This window comes from Mus pahari, chromosome 15 (genome assembly GCF_900095145.1).
Source record: "Mus pahari chromosome 15, PAHARI_EIJ_v1.1, whole genome shotgun sequence".
In the NCBI taxonomy this organism is placed as follows: domain Eukaryota; kingdom Metazoa; phylum Chordata; class Mammalia; order Rodentia; family Muridae; genus Mus; species Mus pahari.
This window is the reverse complement of record NC_034604.1, coordinates 2,336,130-2,359,112: the sequence shown is the minus strand read 5'-3', so window position 1 is coordinate 2,359,112 and position 22,983 is coordinate 2,336,130. Positions and strand designations below refer to the sequence as shown.

The window sequence follows — 22,983 nt, the reverse complement described above, 5'->3', positions numbered from 1 at the left end:
TTCCTAGAATCTCCTAGAGTTCTGCCTATAAACCTGCTGTTCTTTTGAAAGCTGGATATGACAAGCAAAGCCACTCATTTGTTTGTCACGATAGCTGCCAGTGCAAAAGTGACTCTACTTCATAGCTCTTGATATAGTCAAAGTCACTTGAAATGGTAAAAGCTGTTTTCTTTAAATTCAAAGATATCAAGAAGGGCCGGGAAGATGGCAGACAGTGGGGCCCGTCACTCTAGACAAAACGGTAGGCTCCAGGTTCAGGGAGAGACCCTGTCCCCATAATATTGGAGTGGTTAGGAAGACAGTTACTGTCAATCTCTGGCCTCCACATGCACACTCACGGGTGAACACACCTGTACATATACAAGTATACATCACACACACACACACACACACACACACACACACACACACACACACTAGAAATCTAGTGTCATTGGTCATGGTCATGTTTTTTTTTAAGAGTTACTACAATTCTGGGGATGCTGATGAGTGGCAGTCTTGATGGGTCACAGGAGGCCACAGGGCAAACCTGGGCAGGACACGGAGCAACTGTAGCTGTGGCTACAGTAAGATCAAACGGCCATCCCTGGCATTTGATTCAATTAAAGGGACTGATGAAAAAGTGGTGATATCAAGCCTAGTGACATGGGAAGATTTTGGATAGACAGTGAGAAGCATATAGCAATACAGCAGAGTTCTACCCAGAACCAAACAAAGCCAGGCCTCAGGAGGCGTGGCACTCCTGGGCCACAGGCACACCTCATGAGTACCTACAACCAAACACTATCTGAGTTCCAGAATACTCTGTTTAACCGAAGGTTAACCTTCTAACTCCTAACAAAGGAGTTGGCACATGAAGTACCAGCAGAACCTCTCTTGGCTTTATGGAGAACGGGAGCATGATTGTTTAACAGTGATCAGGGAGCATGATTGTTTAACAGTGATCATAAGCAAAGGGGAAACTCACCATTCTGAAAACTTAACTTGAAAACCTAATCTAATTAGTGAGCATCCTAAGTTTTGTCTTATGCTTCTAAACGCTATGAGGTCTCCACTGGCTTCATGCACTGGTTTTCAGAGAATCCACTTTCACCTGTGGTTGATGCCCTAACGCAGATGAGTAGCAAGGGAAGGAAGGTACCCTGCCACACAAGGAAAGCAACCCCCTAAGTTCCCTTTAAACATGACAGCTGTAACAATCTGGTTGACTCTACAGACAGAGATTTCTTTACTAGAAAAACTTAGTTTAACACTTTACTAACCTGGTTTCCACTTGGCTGGGTCACCTTCACTGGCGGCTCCTGCACGGCAGGGCTCACTGTAGCTGAGTATGTATATGCCACTTGGGGGATCAGAATAGTCTGCTTGTTGGTGGCCAGTGCCCTTAAACACGGAACACTGTTCTGGTCAGCAATGGCCACGATTGTGGGTAACTGGGCAGTGACTGTAGGAATAGCAATGTTTATGGGGTTGGCACTTGGTGGGACTACGTTTACAACTGGTTCTGAGTCTGTAACACAGCTGTCCTTTTGTGGTTCCTTTTTTGCACAAGACAAGTTCAAGGGTTCTTCCTGGACAGAATAAACACTGTTCTGGTAAACGCTACTGACTGTGGACCTTTCCAGTAGCTCTCCCTGTTGCTTTGGTAGTGAGAGATCAAGAGGTTCTACTTGGGGCTCCTCCTGGGCACCCTCTGCCACACAAGAGTAACCCTGTGGGTTCCTGGCTGAGCAAAGGTTTAGAGGGGATGGGGATGATGTGCAACTTCTGGAACCGTTAATGGCTGATCCTACTGGTAAAACTGGAGAGCTCCTTATCTTGAGAGGACTCTGTCCACGTGTGCTGTCCTCCTGGGGCTCATTTCCATCTGCTGGTTGAGGCTGCTCTTCGGTTTTTGCAGGGATGTTTACTGACCCTGTTCCGGGAGAAGGTGGTTCAGGAGACTGTCCTGGAATCTGTCCAGCTTGCATCTTTTCAAACCACTTTTTAACTATATCCAGTGGTAGGTTCACAGAATCGGCAATCTTTGAGAGCTCTTCTGTGCTTGGCTGCGCGTTCAAAGCATAGTAGGCTTTTAAGAGTGACAGAAGGTTCTTTAAAGGTGGCTGACTGGGAGACAAATCTCCATTTCCAGCTGATGAAGCAGACGGCTCTGGCTTCTCGGTGGCTGGGGCAGGGGGTAGAGGCTGAGCAGGGCGCTCTGGGTCATAGTGCTTTAGTTCTGGAAGTGCATTGAGGTCCCCTGGGCAGTCCTCACACAGAAGGCAAGTGCTATCATCCCTGGCCCCTTCAAAGCTTTTGTCCGTTTCTGATTTGACAGTGAGGTCTTCTGGTAACTTCTCACTTTTGCAGCTGTTTGTAGGGGCTGAGTTTTCTTTCTTTAAATTCTGGGGAACAACCTGAAGTTGACTGGGCTGCTCAAGACTGTAGTTGATGATGATTTTGGTCGTTCCATCCTGATCAACTAAAGGAAGACTGATGGCAGAAATGACAGAATGGCTGCCCTGCTGGATGGACGAAGCACTCACTGCTTCTTGCTCTTTGGATGCAAGACTTGCTTGATTAGTCTCCAAGACTTGTCGTATTACGTTACCATCTACAGCCACTTTAAGTACATTCTGAATGTCACTTAAGTTGATACTTATGGGAGATACCAAACCAACTGTTGGCAGAACAACAGCTTGCACCACACCCTGAGGAGCACTGGCTGCCTGCAATTGGCCACCACCGCTAAAAACCCCATTTTGTAAAGGGGTTGAACAGTTGATTCCTGAAGCAACCACTATGGGTTTGAACTCATAATCCACAGGTTCAGTTTTGATTTGGTTTACAGAAAGCGGTTCTTGAAGGGGTTTATTCTCTATCTTCTGTCGTATCTGTGGGCGTGTGGGACTGCCTGGTGATGTCGAAAGAGATGGCGAGGAACACTGAGATGTCTTGAGTCCTGATCTAGGCCTACCATTCACAGGCATCAAGCTAATACACTTCTTACTGCTTATGTGTGAGCTATAGGAGCCAGAATGGGAAAAACGTTTCTTGCAGTTTGGGCATTCATATGGCTTCTCTCCTAAACAACAACAAAACAGCATCATTGAATCAGTACATTTTCACATGGCCCTACAAGAGAAATAGCAATTAAACAAACAAACAAACAAAAAGGCAAGACTCTTCTATATGTCCATGACACTGTTTAATTTACAGTTATCATTTCAAGTCCAAAGCTACAAAAATGTTGAGAGCATGCGGAGAACTGTGCTCTGGATGGTGTGTGAGCCAAACAGGGACCCTTCTTAGCACACGCACAGCATCCACTGTGCACTGCTACTCCAACGACGCTCAAATGTTAAAAGAACTAGTCTATTCTTGAGTAACTTTCCCTTATCCCACTTTGTCAGTCTGGGTAATGTTGAATTTCCACCCGAGCATCCATAGAAATTAATGTTAGAGGTAAGAAAAACAAATGTAATCTCCTTTTAGACTTAACAAGCAGGCGTGCCTTTGATTGATAAAAATTCCCATGTCTGTACGGCTCCCTTGTGGGGGGAACCCTTAGTTGGAGGTGTCTTTCCTCAGTGACCGGGCTCTTGAAGGGACTTAGCTTCTCATGCTAGTGGGCATGGTAAAGCCTTGTGTTTGTATTCAGATTGCATTCGGTTCCTTCTAACATTGGTGTAAAGTGGCAGGAAGAACAGTGTGAAGCCAGAGACGCCCCCGCTGATAAAGGCCTCCCCTGAAATGCTGACTAGACTAACCAGGACACCAGGTGTTTGTTTTCCTTGGCCATCAGATAGACTTTGGGATAAACTGTTGAGAAGTACTGGCAAGTTTAATTTTAAAATGAAGTTACACAAGTTTAATTTTAAAATGTTGATTCTAACTCAGTTATGGTTACAGGCTGATCAGCTCCAGTAAGGTAGGGTTCTCTGAGTCTCACTAGCTATTACCTCTGACAGCTCCTCAGTGTGGGCCACACCTTTGAAGACTGGTGGCTCCTTAGGACACGTGAGTGTGCTGATCTCTCCAGTGACCATTACAGCAGAATGCTTTCCTTTCTTTCAAGAGCTAAACAAAAGCACCACCAAAGGAGGCTGCTGCCACTGCAGCTGCCGCTGCCCTGGGGTCAAGTCCCTGAGACTGAAGAAAGGTGAGCCCTGTCTTTCTCAGCAGTGTGGCTATTTGAAGGACCAGATATTAGAATTTCAAGGGGTCTAAGAAGCCTCTCTCTAGAGCTCCTTCAGTAGAGCGTATCTGCATATTTGATTATCAGTCAATGCTTAAACTGTTCAGCACAAGGCACTTGTCTCCCACAGGACTCCTGGGGAGGACAGCCAGGTTCTTTCCCACAGACTGGGGTCACATTCTGGCTCCATCACGCACCACTTCCTTAATCTTTTCAGTCTATGGGGCTCTAGCATGGGAATACAGACGCTTCTTCACTGGGTGTTAGAGAAGGTCATCAGATTTACAACAAAACTTTCAGTATGCTCCCTACAAACTGCAGCATTTTCTTCACCAATAAACAGGCTGAGGGCTGAGCCAGAGGTGCTGTCACTCATGCCATGCCTTTTTCCTTCTCTCCCTCTGACAGCACACCAAGCCTGACTGTACAGACCCCAGGTTCACTCCACACTTCCCGGTAGACTGACTATCAGGGTCCTTCCCAAGCTCTCTCAGGACAGGGTTTCAGGACTCTGTCCTGTTTATTACCTCTTCATGCTCCCCATGTCATTAGGCATCTGCAGACACGCTGTCTGGAATAGAGTTCAATGCTCAGCACCACCATTCAAGTGTACAGTGGCCGTGAGGTAACGTGTGTATGCCAGTGCAGCTCTGTTTAACAAGAGGATTGTTCTTCCTCAGCTCAGCTCATCACTGTTAGTGACTGGACAATGGCGTCAGCTTTCATGAGTCACGGGAGTATTCTCCTTCTAGACAGCAGGAAGGCAGGCATGTATTTCACAGTGGGCAAAGCCATGGCTTGGAGTTGGATGCCGTGACAAAACTCAGGTATGGTATGAACTAGTCAAGAGGCTTTGGAAAAGTGAATGAAGCATTGTGAGCCTGTGTGTCTTCACGGCGTGATACAACCTACCTTATGGGGTTGCGACCTACAGATTAATGTCAGCATACTTTACTTATCATTTCTTACTGTTCAGAATCACCCTGATAACTTCATCACTGTGAGAAAGTACGTATACAGAATAGATTATTCTAAGCCAACTCTACTCTGTTGGTGAATCCCTGGTTTCTAACTTCAGAGCATGTCCTTTTATTTTGGTTATGGTATTGGTTTGGCCTGGAGTTCTGTCAAAAAGTAGCATTACTAAAACAGAGGTAAACTCCAGGTTCTCAAGGGTTGAGTTGGGGGGTGGTCAGATCTTCCTCAGGAATTTCCAGGCCACAGTGCTGAATATGGCAGTACTCCATACCGCAGGCAGGCATGCTTTTGTCCTACCTGGGTGGAGACATGGGATTGTCCAGTGCACAGCTCAGCTACTAACACAGCCCATCAGCCCAGCAATATGCACGGATCTGCCCAGGGATCTAGCTAAAGCTTTATTACGATGACAACAGAGTGACAATCTGGGACATTTGGACTCTGATACTCAACAAAATGTAAAAGCTAAAGGAAAAAAAAACTAAGAAAAAAAATCACTACAGATGTTTTCTGAAGAGTACACAGCTCAATTGTTACTACGCACCACGGAGAGCAAGTGCTTTCCAAGTCTCCTGAAGGAAGAGTGTGAGGCTTTTTTTCTTTTTTAAGTTTCAAGTCAATCTCACCTGAAATTTTGTAAACCTAAAGAAAATGGGCCCAGTGAGATGACTCAGTGGATAAGGGTTCTTTCCGCAAAGCCTGATGACAAGCTTGACGCTCCAGGCTCTTGCAGTGGAAGGAGAGCTCCAACCCTGCACTGACCTCCACAGGTTACAGTGGCACACACATGCACATCCATCCATACATGCAAATGTGTGTCCCACACACACAGAATGTCACAGCAATGGCCTGATGCAACAGTTTCTCAAATGCTTAGTTTCAACTTCTGTGTCATCTCCTGGAGAGACCAGGGTAGGAGGCTGGCTGTGTGCAGCCAGGCCTAGGCTGCCATTTGGAGAAGCCCTGCCTCAAACTCTTCCCTTGGCATAAAACAGACTTTCAAATAGCTGTATACTTGGGCTGCATCCAAGTGGCCACCCTGCAGACACATAGTTTCTAAATGACTCTAGGGAGAAACATTGGGAGCCTCACTGAAGAATCTGATTCAAACACAGAAACCCTACCAAGTTTTCCTATAGTGTTTACAATAATTCCCATGATATAAGAAATCATATTTTGTTCTTTAAATTTTTTTGAAGTTAATTTTATGTATCCTGGTATTCTGCTTACATGTATGCCTATGTAGGTGTTGGATACCCTGGAAGGAGTTCCAGACAGTTGTAAGCTGCATGTGGGTGTTGGGAATTGAACCTGGGTCCCCTGGGAGACCATCCAGTGCTCCTAACATCTGAGCCTTCTCTCCATCTCTCATAATTTGTTTTTTTTTTTTTTTTTTATGATGCTTTAAGGAGCATTTCCCTGGGATGAGTTAACAGGAAGGGCAGTCCCAGGTTTACTCACTATATCTGAATTTGCATTACTTGCTGTGCTAAATGTATTCATGTCTCATATTAGAGAAGTTGAAGAATAAGACACACAAATCCTTGAGTGGAGAGTTTGTCCCCTGAACTGGCCTCAACTGGTGTGTGCTGGTAAGTGTCAACACACTGTCTTCTTGTCATGTAAACTCACTTCCTGAGATAGCTTTTGATCACCAGGCAGAATTTCTCCATTACATGTCAATGTTCTGTTTCGAGACCAGTATTCAGTCTTTGGAATAAGCTATACATTCCAACTTTGTACCATCAGGAGAGCTGGTATAAAATTACAGCATAAACCTTATTCAAGTTTTTCTTATTTTTGTTCTTTAAGTCTAATTTTGATATTTACAAACCTTATTTTTAGCTAACATTTCAAATAACTTCTAATCTGAAGGTAGATTATTAATTAACCAGTGTTCACCGTTCAGTAGCACAGGGGCTAAGGAACAGTACACTGTGTGTGGGCTGCACGAGAGAACCTATACTTTCCAGAAACATACATAAATACATGAAAATAGATAAACGTTCTCTTTAAGGATCCTGGTTTGAGCATTTTCAAGAAACAGCTTTGACGTATTTAACATTGAGGGTTAATTCAATGGTTGATACAGTAAAACTTCCAGAAAGGCAGTTCCAAAAGACACTGAGAGACCAGCACTCACAAAACCACCAGGTGCTGGGCAACACCAGTGCTTTACCCATCAGGAGGTCAGAGGTCAACAACAACAACCACTGTACTGGATAGCTTTGTGTCAACTTGACACAGCTGGAGTTATCACAGAGAAAGGAGCTTCAGTTGGGGAAATGCCTCCATGAGATTCAGCTGTAAGGCATTTTCTCAATTAGTGATCAAGGGGGGAGGTTCCCTTGTGGGTGGTGCCATCTTTGGGCTGGTANTCTTGGGTTNTANAAGAGAGTGGACTGAGCAAGCCAGTGGAGGCAAGCCAGTAAAGAACATTCCTCCATGGCCTCTGCATCAGCTCCTGCTTCCTGACCTGCTTGAGTTCCAGTCCTGCATCCTTTGGGTGATGAACAGCAGTATGGAAATGTAAGCTGAATAAACCCTTTCCTCCCCAACTTGCTTCTTGGTCATGATGTTTGTGCAGGAATAGAAACCCTGACTAAGACAACCACTGAGTTCTCAATTCCTTGGCTGATAGCTTTGTCACTAAAATTACTTAAATCACAAAGAGAATAGACTTTACAGTATGATATGGGATTGCTAAGTTTTCGTTATAAGTTTTTGTCATTAAATCCAGAAAGCAATGCAAAACTGGTGTGGAATAGGAATAGGAATAGGAAGGTGACAATTCTGGGGAATTTTGAATTCTCATTTATGCTACAAATCTGTTCTTGTGCTGCTTTAGCTCTCTGGGTCCATACCATGAGTTATTAAGTTCCTCTCCTTTCTTTTACTTTTCTCATGTAAAGCTATCGTTACTTATATTCTATTCAGATAGCAAAATAGAGTTTGCTTTATTATATATTTTAGAGATTATACACTATTATTATTTAAATGAAAAGCATTAGGAACTTCTGACACACACAGAACCTGCAGTGACAGATTTGTCATTGGCAGAGATACCCTGGTGGCCCAGGGCACAGAAGGGAGGAGCATACTCACCACTGTGAATCCGTAAGTGCTCTTTCAGGTGGTGTTTGTACTTGAACGCTTTCCCACATTCAGTGCATTTGAATTTCCGATTACCCCCAGACGGTGTCACGTGCCTCTGCAAGAAAGAACTGGCATTTTATGTCTGACATTCCAGGAGAACTGGGTGTTTATCTGTTACAGACCTGACACTGTAGCAGTCATAGAGGACACTTAGCAAAAGCAGAGACATACATTTTATGAGGATCCAGGGATGGCTGTGGATTACAGATGAAGAAGGCAAGCCCTCTACAGCACTCTGTTAACAGAACAAGGACCTGACTTGAGTGCCTGGCCCACCCCAGTAGGATGAATAGCTCACGCACATTTCCTGTTTCTAAACTGTGCGGCTGTTGCTTTGGCCGTGTGTGCTCCCTGCTGTTGGGCCTTTGTCTTATTGCTTCTTGTGTCCTTACAACCTGGAAGAGGGTCTGACGTAGACCAGAAGTGGAAATACATATCAAGTGCATACCTTTGCACGACATTCAAATGCTCATCCCCTGGCACAGGATGATTTCCAAAGGCCTGAAAGACCAACATTCCATAATGGTTTTCAAGGCCTCTCGTCCACCCTTCCTTACACCACCCCCACACTATCATAGCTCCTTTCAGTTCACATCCACCAGAAACATCATCACAAAAGTGGCCATCATGATCATTGTGGATTTTAAGAGTTTGTTTTTATGGTGTTGCATCAGCTTTGATATCTGTCTGTTCTTCAGCAGGGTCCCGACAACTGAGCCAGGAGGGAGGCAGCAGGTGTAGAGTGGGTCGACTTTCAGAAGTCCTGTGGACATTTCTGTCCCTCAGCCTTCACTACGCTGTGGGTGCACAAACTCTAAAGCAGTGTGTTCCATGGTGCTGTCACTGCAAGCCTATGTCCCCTGGAGCTCCTGTCAGGCCAGCTTCTCCCTTCGTTTCTGGTTGCCTCCCACTCTCAATGGTCCCTAAGATATCCCCATTCTGTTACTGCTGATGAAATCCCTGGGCTCTCCCTTTATTCCACATTCCCTGTTACCTCTTATTATTGCATTTTGTAAGTGATGTCAAAGTCCTGAGCAAACAGGCTGACTGTTGCTTCTTTTTCTGTTGACGTTTTCTAGGGGTATCCATCAATTTAGCAAAGGCACTAACACCCTCTATGGGATAAGTGGCCTGTATTAGGCACCTACGCAAAGTCCTTACACATTCAAGTGTATGTTCCTCACCCTGTGACATAAGGAGTTGGCCACTGCTGGAGCCCAGCCTATGCCACAGCCTCCTGGTAAATGGTTACTTGTAAAGGCAGTGTCAAATTCATATTAGCTTGCTTGCTGGTAGCTGACCAACCAGGTCATTATAAAAAAGAAGAATTACTAAAGCTCCTTTGATTTTAATATTAAATATAAAGTCAACACTTTAAATGTTACTTGCTGTTAAAATAGTCAGTTTATACTTCTACTAAAGGAGCACGGTAATACATAATTAGAATAAGTCATCAAAGTTGAGTCTTCAGCCCAAAAGTTCTCAAACTTAAAGCTTTAGAGGAGGCAGCTCCCCTTACTATTGTAGATAAACCACAGTAGCTTATACTCTTTGCCTTGAAGAAAATTAAAAAAATTAAAGCTTTCCCCTAATTTTGTTAGAGCTGAAGGCAAGTGGTTTAACAGCCGATGTTTATCTTCCTACACAGACCATGTTAATAGAATATACCCCAGAGCCTCACACACTTGGAGGGATACTTGTTATGGTTTATACAAAACCATTAAGTTAGGATGGCAAGGCTTACAAGGAAGAGAAGGCTCACACACCATCCTCTCATATCTGTAAGAGTGTAGACCAGGGAGCTTCCCTGAGTATTCAAGTGCCCACCCACACTGAGGCTCCACCCCTATGCCGCCCAGCCTGGGAAGGTGGCAGCCTCCTGCCTCTTTCACTTACTTGTTCTCTTCCTGACTTATGCGATGTCATATGACGTTCAAGCTGGGTTCTGTATGCGAAGGTGTAACTGCACAGGGAGCAGCTGAAGTTGTCCTCATTCTTCTCGTGGCGGTACTTGATGTGTTCTTTCAAAGAGGTAAAGCGCTTGTAGCCTCTATCACAATACGGGCAGGTGAGCAACTGGGAAAATGCATCTGGTGCTCCTGTGGAGGGGAGAGATACTGCTACTGAAAGCATCCAAGGAATATGAGCACTCACCAGGGAATCCCTGGGCCACATCCAACAGAAGCACTTCTCTCTTTATACCTGCCTCCAAAGATGGAAGGGTGGGTGATGCCTCCATGTATGCACGAGAAAATGTGACAATAAATACAGGCTGGGTGGGTTAAACATTACACAGCAAGCAAATTATTAATTTGGCATCAATCATGGCTCTAATCCTCTCATCTCTGAACCATAATTCTTCCCTTCTTTTATGAGGTTAGCTGGAGAACGCATGTAACTTAGGACTGAGTGCACAGCCTGTACTGGCCACACAGCTGCACATCTGTGACAATTCCAGAGCTTGCTTGGCACTCACTTTTCTCACTGTAAGCTGCTGCTGCCACAGTAAGTAGTTTCCAAGCGCCCTGTGTCAGGCGTGGCCACATGACCGAGTTCACACCACAAAGGGGTAGTACACTCAGGGAGATGGTGGGAACAGCATGACTGAGAATCCTAAATAGGAATATTTTGCCACTTTCCACTACTCTGAGAAGCTTCACACATTTTATTTATTTTTCAAATAAATTAGTTCATAAGTGATATTTTACTGTAGATATACTCTCTACTCTCAATTCTTAGAAAATAGGTGACCTAAAGCACTTTGGTAACACTTCAGATGCTCCATCATAAGCACACAGTGCTGTCCTGGATTTCAAGTCCATGTGGACTAAACATCTCACTTTAAAGACCAGTCTGCAGAGGAGGGATTGAAAACCTGGACTTTAAATGACTAGTCAAGCATGCTGAAATATTTGCAAATCTGTGAGTAGAATTAAATAGCCAGAGCTCCAGACTTCATTATGGCATCTTTAGCTACTGGCTTGCAAGTACAGTTGATATAGAGTTGGTTAGGGATTGTGATAACACAGAGTCTCTTCTTTTGGAGATATATGTTATGCTTTGCACAGGACGGTGGGAAACCAGCATTTTGAACTTCTCCCTTGTCAGCATGCCCATGATGTCTTAGGGAGTTTATGTGGCTTGAATGCCAAAAAGCGAGGTCTGTTCTGGCTGTGCACTGGCATGGCCATATCCTGTGGTTCCATTAACCAAACTGCTCTGACTTCAGAGCCAGAGAGCTGTGTCCTCACTGCTTGCTATGGCTTCTTTTCATGGTTTGTCTTGTAGCCAGGAAGCAAGCTGTTAAAGAGTTGGGAAAATGACAGATTGGTCATGATATCTGGACAGATTTATTTTCATAAATCAGTACACTGGATTCTCTTAAACATGAGGTATGAATTTATTCTTTTAGGTCACTAGCAAAAACCAATAAAAAGTAAATGTGAATTTGTTTTCCGAATCATAGAATGAGGAGCTGGGGTAAATTAATCAAAACCACTAATTAATAAAAATATAATTTAAAAAAGGACTCTGGATGAAAGTAGCATGCCCAGGAGGACAATGCTCCCTCAGAAGGCAAGCACAGTAAAGAGCCATAGTGCTTGGTGCTGATGCACCTACTGTTGGTTGGGAAGACCTCTGGAGCTCCCCAGAACACAGGCTCCTGCACTACTCTTGGCTGAACATCAGAACTAGATGGTAAGACCCTAATCCTGAAGACCCCATACACTTTTGTTTCAGGACATAGAGAAATTAATCTCACACTAACTGGGAAACTTCCTGCTGGCTAGCTTTCATATACTGGAAGGTACTACAGAGGTCATTAGGGAGGGAAAGCTGTCAACCAACTTATTAGAACCCACATGCTAGAGTGCTGACCTGCCAGGAAGGATGCGCCAGCTGAGAGATGGTGGCATGACTGCTCTGGGGATAAGCAATAGCTTTTTGAGGCTTGTTCATGTCTAATTCATGTCTAATTCTGCTAACGTGGTCCAAGGCCCATGGCTGTGGAGGTCCTAGGTAGGACCCTGTTACCACTGTCTTGGTAAATGGTTAGGCTGCCAAGCTGTCTTCTAAATATTTCTGCTTATACTTAGGACTCTATCAACTGATTTGCATCTCAGTACGCTTTTCTTTTCTCGTACCATCTTTTCTCAATTTCCTCCAAAAAGTCCAAAGCTGATTGTTTGAACATTAAGCTCAATCTATCCACTCAGCTGAGAACCCTGGAAAATTAAAGACAAAGTTAAGAAATTAAAACTCCTCAAATCCTTGAAAACTTCAAGTGTCTTCCTTGTCTCAGTGCAATATGAAGAGCGATTAATTACAGGGACACTTACATATGACTGCATTTGATTACTGTTCTGGGGAGGGGACTTTGGCAGTTGACTTCGGTTCAAGCGTTCTGAACACATTTTGATTGTGTTTTCCCTTTCTTTACTCATTGGGAATTCATCCTGGACTAAAGCAGATCCAGAGAAACAACTGTGCCCAAGTTTGTGTGCTTTCAGCCAGCCCACCATCTTTTACTTGCTAAAGCAACAACAATAAACAAACCCAAACAGTCAAAGGATAGAATGGGTCAAAGTCCTCCTCACTTCTGCCAGCAGCTGCCACCTCACTGAAAGGTGACTGAAGCACTGGAGATCGCCTGGCTTGTCACTCTGTCTGTGAGTAGCCAACAACTCCATGCTGTACTGATTCTCCTCATGAGTGCCCATGACAAGAATCTGCTCCTCTTCTGTGTTCCCTTTAGTAGGAATATGCTCCCATAATAGAGGAATAGAAACAGCAACCCTTTCTTTACCCTGAGAATGAGGACCATGGGCTAAGCTGTTGTACTCACCGTTTTCGTCATGACCACTGGCTTCTGGTGTGCCCTGCCGCTGGTCTTCTTCAGGTGCCTCAGGATAAATGACGGCGGTGTCTTGTTGCTGCAGAAACTCTTCCACATTCGGATCATGATTTTGCTCATTTTCTGCATCTGAGTCGCACTCGTTGTCTTTTACTGAGAGAAACACATTTTCTATAAAAAGCTATTTTACCACCTAACTGTTTTTCAAGTTTTTCAAAATAAGAATTCATTTATCATGATAGAACATATGATCCTTCTTGAAACTGTAGGGCACATACCTGAAAGCTAAAAATGTATTCTACTTACCTTTGTAATCTATAGCGCATTTGCTTTAGATTCAAGTGCTGTGAATGCTGGAATTCCCAAAGCCCCTTATGCTTCAGAGTCATGCTCATCTCTTTACACTAAGCACAACTCAGAGTGGAGAGCTTAGAGAACTTTCTCACTTAATGATCAATCAAGAAAAATCTACCTTTGTTGTCTCTGATCACACCACAGTCACCTATCAGAACAGTTTCTCCTCTCCTCTCCTCTCCTCTCCTTCCCCCTCTCCCTCTCCCCCTCCCTCTCCCTCTCCCTCTCCCTCTCCCTCTCCCTCTCTCTCTTTCTCTCTCTGGGGTTACTGGTTAGTTCATATTGTTGTTCCTCCTATAGGGCTGCAAACACCTTCAGCTCCTTGGGTACTTTTTGTAGCTCCTTCATTGGGGACCCTGTGCTCAGTCCAATGGATGACTGTGGGCATCCACTTCTGTATTTGCCAGGCACTGGCAGGGACAGCTATATCAGGCTCCTGTCAGCAAGCTCTTGTTGGCATCTGCAATAGTGTCTGGGTTTGGTGGTTGTTTATGGGATGGATCCCCAGGTGGGGCAGGTGAGATTCCACCTCACACCAGTCAGAATGGCTAAGATCAAAAAGTCAGGTGACAGAAGATGCTGGCGAGGATGTGGAGAAAGAGAACACTCCTCCATTGCTGGTGGAATTCTAAGCTGGTACAACCACTCTGGAAATCAGTCTGGCGGTTCCTCAGAAAATTGCACATAGTACTACTGGAGGATCGAGCAATACCACTGCTGGGCATATACCCAGAAGATGTTCCAACTTGTAATAAGGACACATGCTCCACTATGTTCATAGCAGCCTTATTTATAATAGCCAGAAGCTGGACAGAACCAAATCTAAATATAAAATGTTTGTTCCATATACACCTATACACAGAGCCCTAAGAAAATTTTCTACAATATTACTAGAGGACAGTTGGGCTGTCCCCAGCTCCGAGGTCTGCTGCGCTTTCCTGTTAGTGGTCATTTTGCATCTCTTACATAAGGAATGCACCACACTGGAAGGTTGGGAGGCTCAAGAGAACAGCTTTACTTATAGGTAGGGGCAGTGCTTATAAATAGCAAAGGTTCCCCCATTTCTTCTCCAAGCCACATGTCTGGTCTCTAGGCACTGTGTGAGATGCTTCACAACTCCTGTCTATTGATCTTCACAGTAACCCCACTGTATAAGTTAAAAAAAGTGAAGCAAATGATCCTGGTCAAACCAATGCCTTGCCAGGCACCCAGGAACAGGGAGCAGGGGCTGAATGTAGGCTGGTCTGACTGTCACACTCCTCGAGGAGCAGGACAGAGCCAGACCCTGTTGTAACACACACACACACACACACACACACACACACACACACACACACACACAGCACTGCAATTTTTCCTTTTACTTGGTTCAATATCATATCGACTGACAAATTATAATAGATGTTTGTTTTTCTCACATGCCACCTCTGTATTCAGAGTGAGCTAATGGTAATATCTGATGTGGAATAGAGTCAATGTATACATTGGGGCAGGAAGAAATTCTGCTTCCTATATTCAGGTCCATTTTAATTATAATAATTTAGGAATGTGCATTCACAATAGATACAGAGGTAAATGGTGAACTTATTTTTAATTGGAACAGAGTATATATCCTAATTATAATCAGAATATTTACAACATTATATTAAACAGCAGCTATTTGTACCCAATCCAATTCCACTGAAGATGTCAGTCAAAGACTTCTCTTGAGTTTGACTGTGGGGAAGAGAGCAGTGTCTGCGCCCGGGTGCCTGTGAGAACATCCCTTCTCTAGGCCTGGGGACTGTATCTAGGCAGGCGGGTCTCCACCGTCCTCCCTTCTCTGAGTCTGTCCTCTCCTCTCCACACTTTCTTCTTTTGTTTTTTGAGGATGAGGCTCTACACTGTAGCCTCGGCTGGTCTTGAACCCATAGCCATCCTCCTGCTTCGTCTTGTGCGTGTCGGTATTACATTATAGGTATGGCCCCCCATGCATGACCAGTAGATGTTTCTTTATTTATCAACCTTTACATATATACTTAAGGATAATCATTATATGAAAAGCAATTATAATATATACAGTTTTCAAATAAATATGGAAATGCCGTCTAAGGTAGATAGTTATGAGAAAGAATTCTTCATTCGTACTTGCTGCTGGCAAAATGACAATTAGGATTTATAGAATCATAGCATAGATGCCATGTTTGTTAGTTTGTAAACCATCAAATATCCTTCCCTCCTTCCTTTTCTTGGCTTTCTTCCTTTTTTTTAATGCATCTACTTCAAACATAAGAATATGCCAACTCTGTAATTTAAAAAAAATGGTTATAGTTACTTATTGTGCATATGTTCTTTGTTTTCCTTTAACTGAAAAGTAAAACAGTCACCACTTGCTAACATAATAGGAACTCTGATGCTACTGGTAACATTAGCCTTTGATATTACTGATTTTTCTATTTTTAATTATTATATCTAATGAAAAGTCTATCTGTGATTCAATTAAGTAATCTCTTTATTTATTCTTTTTCATCGCTACTTGGTGTGAGAACCTAGGCTCTTCTGATGATCATTTCAAATCCTTTAGGGCCTAGTCCTAGAGTTTTATTTATTACTCATGGTTTTATTCTTGGTACTTCATTTTATTAAAAATAAAGCTTTTATTTTTAACAAAGTAACAGAGTTCTTGTGTTTGGGTATGAATGCAATGTGTGTGAGGGCCAGAGGTCTTTGTGGGTATGTGGGTATGTGGGTATCTTCCTCCACCCCTCCCTTGTTTTGTTTTAAAGACAAAACCTTTTTTTTTTTTTTGTTTAAGACAGGGTCTTTCACAGAACCTGAACTCCGTGTTTAACTCTACTGACTCCTAGTGAGCCACAGAGATTGTCTCATCTCTGCCTTCTCAGTGGTGGGATTCCAGGTGTATACTTTTATTTTTCAAACCTGTGTTCTGGACATCCAAACTCAGGATGTCAGGCTTGTGGGCAGGCACTTTACTGACTCTGCCATCTCCCCTGCTGGTAACAGGTGTCCTGTGGTACTTCATACATGCTTACTTTGGTATTCTCCCCACAACTCCCCTTGGATTTATATCTCGTTTTCTAAGAACAATCTGTTAAATTCATTAGAACATTTATTATGTGTGTGTTTAATTTTTGTAGTTCTTTATATATTCTACATATTAATCCCTTCTCAAAATTATACCTGGCAAAGATTTTTCTGTTTATTTTGCTGCTAGTTTTTCTTTGCTTTAAGATCTAGAAGTCTCTACTCTTTCCCTCATTTTAGGGTTGAAATTTTGGTGGAAGAACTAGAACAGCTGATTTAATAAACACAGAATGCAGTGCAGTGCAGTGCTGGCATACAGTGTGATCTTACAGTGCAGTGCTGGCAAACAGTGTGAGCTTACGATGTAGTGCTGGCTTACAGTGTGAGTTTACAGTGCAGTGCTGGCTTACAGTGTGAGCTTACAGTACAGTGCTGGCAAACAGTGTTGAGCTTACAGTATAGTTCTGGCAAACAGTGTTGAGCTTACAGTGCTATGCTGGCTTACAATGTGAGTTTACAGTGCAGTACTGGCAAACAGTGTGAGCTTACAGTGCAGTGCTGGCATATAGTATGAGCTTACAATCCAGTGCTGTCATACAGTGAGTTTACAGTGCAGTGCTGGCAAACAGTGTGAGCTTACAATGTAGTGCTGGCTTACAGTATAAGCTTACAGTGCAGTGATGGCATACAGTGTGAGCTTACAATACATGTTGACATACAGTGTGAGCACTAATTGTTCACTGTAGAAGAGATTCCCAGCAACATTCTCTTTTCTGTTTTCTGTAGGCTTAGTACAAGGGCAGACTCACAGGGACAGCAATGGAAAGTATGGTCACCAGTCTCCATCCTGGGAGACACATGAGAATTCTCCCTCAGGTTCTCACGTCTAGTTCTGGAAATACAAGGGGAATGAGACAATAAAATCTATTTGCATATGGATTTTTTTTCTAGAAGACAACAACGTCCATACCTTATAACTGGTTAACCTAGAAGTTTATAAAGTAATGTGATGGGCTAGGGGTTTGGCTCAAAGGTAGAATCCTTACTTGATAACATAAGGACAAATAGAGGAGAAGAGGGGACTAATGGGGTACTCCTGAGGCCTTCTGTCCAAATTCCAAAGGGAATAAATAACAAAGAGAAACTGATTAGATAAGACTTTTCAAGGAATAGTAGATATAGCATGATAAGTTATATATTACTTCTGACCAATTAAAGGGACTGTGCTATAATATGCACAGTAATCAGATGAATCACCAAAAACCATGGAAGTGAAAAAGGCCAATCAAGAAGTTTTTACTTCATCAGTTTATTCATGTCATTCCTGAAATGATGGCAACAATGAATCGATTAGTGATGGGGGGGGGGGCTAGTGATGCCTTGGAGAGGAGTGGGGGAGGGGCAGGTAGCTAAAGCAACTGAGGAGCCTTGACATGGAAGTCTGAGCTCTGTGCCCTGACTGTGAATGCAAGTGTCAGTATTTTAGTTGTGACCTCAATTATAATTTTGCAGAATTGGGGGAAACCCATCTAAAGGGCATGCAGAGTCTCTCTGAATTGTTATAAATCTATAACTTTGTGAAATTTCTACAGATACATAATTGTGTCAAAATTAATATTCATTTAAAATAGGTAAAAATATTGGAAATTTAGAGTCAAAGAGGGAATGCCTGTTATTTTAGCCATAAGATAATTCCTGGTAAGGAAAATAAAGATGGCAAACACAGGTCATTTAAAAATCTAAAAGGTTTGCTTGTGAATGTTTGTCAGAACTTGTCAAAGTCTCTTGTCAAAGAACTCTAAAACTCACATTCTAAGGTTCATATGCATCTGTCTCTCATCATTTTAGATTGTTCATGGAAACTTTTACAGCCGTCTCTAAGGGGCAGTGAAGGACCCGCCTCAGCTTTTCCATGCCTGGTCCCAACAATACTGACCTGCTGAGGAGAACCCATGGAGAAAGCAAATGCCAGCAAATCCCTCAATTCGAACTTCAAAGTGCTAAAACTTTAACTGAGAATAAGATATTGCTCTCTGTACTTTTTCAGACTATTCTTTTTTTTTCCCTTTGTACTTTGTATCTTCCTAGCTTCTAATAATATGCCAATATCTGTGGCACAGATTGAAAATGCCTAACTTAAAACTGCAAAAGTAAGAAAGTAAGTTTTGGCTGTTAGGGCATTTTGGGCTTTATGTTTTGGCTTAGGTATGCTCAGCTGCTTCCTTTTATGCTAGTATCTTACGATCTGAAGAAGTGACAGATAGGAAAACACTTCAGATATGGAATACTCAAGCTGTGTAACCCACTGGAAAAGCCTCAGCAACTGTAGTTCATGATGTCTGTGAGGACCTGCCAACAGGGACAAAGATGAAATGCGAAGCAAGGTTCAACTGGGATGAAGAAGGCACAAACTGGTCCATGTTTCCTATCACATGTTGCTGCTGACAGCTGGGAGATTGACAGAGCAGGCACCTGTGGATGCTAGGAGGCTAAGTCCAGCAGGCATTCTGGAGATGGTACCAAAGTAGCACCATTGGAGTTCTTCTTTTACACCAGCACCCCTAGTAACTGTGGTATCCTGTGGCCTGGATGAGATGCTCTAGTTTAATTTTATGTACCAGAAAGGGGCTCAAAGAAGAGAAAAATATCAATTTCTCTTCTAGGTTCTTTTGTTCCAGCCCTGCAGTGGTTTCCAGGTAGAGACAATGATGACAGTGATCAAGGTATCTGCAAACTGGGAGTAAGAGGAGCTAAGGCCTGACTGAACAGCAGCAGTCCTCCTCCGAGTCCTCCTCTGCATCCTTCCTTGGAGGCAGCTGCAGGACTGCAGCAGCCAAGGAGTAAGTAAAGTCCCAGACCTTTGATCTGATGACTGACAAGGGGAATTTCCAGGGAACCACACATTCTGGTGAGTTCATGACAATGGAGATGCTCAGGAAAGTGACCTCATTGGATTATTAGTCAGCTCCTGGCCCTCTACCCAAACTGTTCATGTCTGACTCTGACCACAGAACTGATACAGTTTAGGTCACTACCCATTCCACTGACTCTGGGTAGTGGGCACAGGACAGATCCAAATAGTACTGTGGCTGATTAGGAAACCAAAGCCTGCAGCAAACAGCTCACTGCCTACAGGCTACCTACAACAGGATAAACCCAAGTCTAAAAAAAAAAGATCAGAAATCTAACCCTACTGCAAAAGCTCAGAAAGTTCAGGATTCAGTCCAGAATTATCTGACATAGGAAATCAGCAATATCTCAACCTTCCAGGGAAAGAAATACCAAACCACAATAGTGAGGCGGAGGCTGGGGTCATCAGTTAAACATTTTAAGGCACTGAGTTTGAAAGTGCTTTAAAAAATAAGGATAAATGCTTTTGTAGGAGATAGAGTCCAGTGGACAGTAGGTCTGAAATAAGAACTATGTTTGAAGGGCTAAATAGAAGGAAGCCTTTAAGAGTTAGCTGCCTTTGGTAAAGAAAATAGTGAATCAAAACCATTATCACATCCATGGAGGAGTTGCAGAAATTCATGCCACCATCAAGTGTTTGAAAGATGCAGGGGTGGTGGTTCCTACCACATCTCCCTTTAGCTCTCCTATCTGATCAGTGCAGGACACAGATGGATTGTGGAGAATGACAGGTGACTATTGAAAACTCAGTCAGGTAGTGACTCTGATTGCAGCTGCTGTGCCAGATGTGGTGTCCTTACTTAAGAAAATTAACACATCTTCTGGTATGCAACTATTGATCTAGTAAATATCTTCTCAGTACCTGTCCATAAGGACCACCAGAAGCAATTTGCTTTCAGTTGGCAAGGCCAGCAGTATACTTTTATGGTTTTGCCCTCAGGATATATTAACTCTCCTGTCTATGTCATCACTTAGACAGGATCTTCATTGTCTATCTCTTCCCAAAAGTAGCACATTGGTGCACATTTTGATGACATTATGCTGATTGGACCAAGTGAATAGGAGGTAGCAACTACTTTGTACTCATTGTTAACACATATATGTGTCAGAGGATGAGAAATAAATCAACCAAAATTCAATGAGTGTCTACCTCAGTGAAATTCATAGGAGTCCAGTGGTGTAGGAACATGCAGAGATATTCCTTCTAAAGTGAAGGATAAGTTATTTTACCTGGCTCCTCCCACCACCAAGAAAGAAGCACAATATTTTGTGGGTCTATTTGGATCCTATAGCCACTATACTTCTCACTTGGGTGTGTCATTCTAGTCATATACCAAATGACTTGGAAAGCTGCTAGCTTTGTGTGGGGCATGGAACAGAAGGCTCTTCACCAGGTCACGGTGGCTATGCAGGCTGCTCTACCACTTGGATCATATGGTCCAGTAAACTCTATGGTACCTGAGATGTCGGAGGTAGACAGGGATGCTGTTTGGAGCCTTTGGCAGGCCCCTATAGGTGATCCACACAGAAGAAACCTTTGGGATTTTGGAGCAAGGCTCTACCATCATCTGCAGACCATTCTCCCTTTGAAAGACAGCTCTTGGCCTGCTATTGGTTCTAACTGGAAACTGAACATTTGGTAATATATATGGTAGCCACCAAGATGCTATATGACCTGAAATGCCCATCATGAGTTGGGTGTTATTTGATCCACCAAGTCATAAAGTAGAACTTGCATAGCAGCAATTTATTATCAAACGGAGTGGCATATATACATGATCAGACCTGAGCAGGTCCTGAAGGCACAAGCAAGTTACAGGAAAAATTTGCCCAAATGTCTGTGGCTTGTACTCCCATTACAATGCTGTCTGCTGCCACACATGCACCTATATCCTTATGGGGTGTTCACTGTGCTCTGGCTTACTGATGGTTCTGCACATTTCGTAGGTACCATTTAGAAGTGGACTGCGGAAGCACCACAGCCTCTTTCTGGGAGAACCCCAAAGACACTGGCAAAGGAAAGCCTTCGCAGTGAGTAGAACTTCAGGCAGTACACATAGCCATACATTTTTCTTTTTGGAAGGAGTAATGGTCAAATGTGTGATTGTTCACAGACTCACTGCTGTAGCCCAATGGATTGGCTGAATGGTGAGGACCTGGAAAGATCATGGATGGAAAATGGTAATAAAGGCATCTGGACAAGAAGTATATGGATAGATCTCTTGAAGTGGGTAAAGGACATGAAGATACTTGTGTCCCATGTGATTGCTCATCAAAAGGTGACTTCAGCTGAGGAGTTCAGAATCAAGTAGATAGGATGACCTGTTCTTTGGAGACGCAGCCTCTTCCCCCAGCCATCCCTATCACTGCCCAATGAGCACATGAACAATGTGGCCATGGTGGCAGAGACAGGGGTTATGCTTGAGCTCAACAACATGAACTTCTACTCACCAAGGCTGACCTGGCTACAGCTGCTGCTGAATGCCAGATCTATCAACAGCAGAGACCAACACTGAGGCCCAGATACGGCACCACTGACCAGGGTAGTGGCAAATTGACTATACTGGACCACACCCTCTGTGAAAAGGACAATGCTTTTGGGTTATGGATTTGTCTTTTCTGCATGTAATGTTTGTGTCAAAACCAACATCTGTGGACTTACAGAATTGCCATCATGGTATTCCACACAGTATTGCTTCTGACCAAGGAACTCATTTCTCAGCCAGAGAAGTGCAACAGAGGGCTCACACTCATGGAATCCACTTGTCTTACCATGTTCCCTACCATCCGAAGCAGCTGGCCTGACAGAAAGTAGGTACAGTTACAGTGCCAAGTAGGTACCAATAGCCTGGAGGGCTGGTATAGGGCTCTTGAGAAGGAGGTATGTGCTTTCAATCAGCTTCTAATATATGGTACAGTTTGTTCCATAGCCAGAATTCAAGGGTCCTGGATTCAAGAGGTGAAAGGGAATAGTTCCATTCACTATAACCCCAAATGACCCATTAGGAAAGTCTTATCTTCCTGTTCCTGTGACCTTAAGTTCTGCTGGTCTGGAAGTTTTGGTTCCAGAGTGGGATGTGGTCCTTCCAGGAACCACAACAAACATTCCATTGAACTGGAAGCTCAGACTTCCCCCTGGTCATTTTAGGCTTCTGATGCCCTTAAACCAACAGGCTAAGAAAGGAATAAGCGTTAGGAGTGGTATTGATACAGATTAACAAGGGGAGGAAAATGGATTTCCTCTCCACAATGGAGGTACGAAGGATTATGTCTGGAGTACAAGAGATCTTTCAGGGCATCTCTTAGTGCTACCGTGCACCACTACTAATAACTGCCACGAGTGTGTGTCATAAGTTTGTTAAGAATGCACAGGTATGGGACCCGATCGCCCTGCGCCTCTCCTGCCCAGGAGGGGTGTTCGCCTGGCGGCTGTCCGCAGGCCGTTCCAACACCCAACACCTTTCCTCCCCGACCGAGGAGGGGTGTCCGCCTGGCATCCAGCGCCTTTCCTCACCCGAGGAGGGGA

At 43.6% G+C, this 22,983-nt stretch overlaps 1 protein-coding gene across 10 annotated transcripts in view; it reads right to left on the bottom strand.

Annotated features, from left to right (window-relative positions):
* The window catches only part of Zeb1 (zinc finger E-box binding homeobox 1), a 170,649-nt gene that overhangs the window by 6,276 nt on the left and 141,390 nt on the right, over positions 1-22,983 (bottom strand). For all 10 annotated transcript variants that reach the window (XM_029547085.1, XM_029547086.1, XM_021214361.2 and 7 more), the window contains 4 exons: positions 13,161-13,322; positions 10,211-10,413; positions 8,264-8,369; positions 1,263-3,067 (listed from right to left, as the gene is read on the bottom strand). In XM_029547085.1, the coding sequence (XP_029402945.1) occupies positions 1,263-3,067; positions 8,264-8,369; positions 10,211-10,413; positions 13,161-13,322 (2,276 nt within the window). The remainder of the gene's footprint in view (positions 1-1,262; positions 3,068-8,263; positions 8,370-10,210; positions 10,414-13,160; positions 13,323-22,983) is intronic.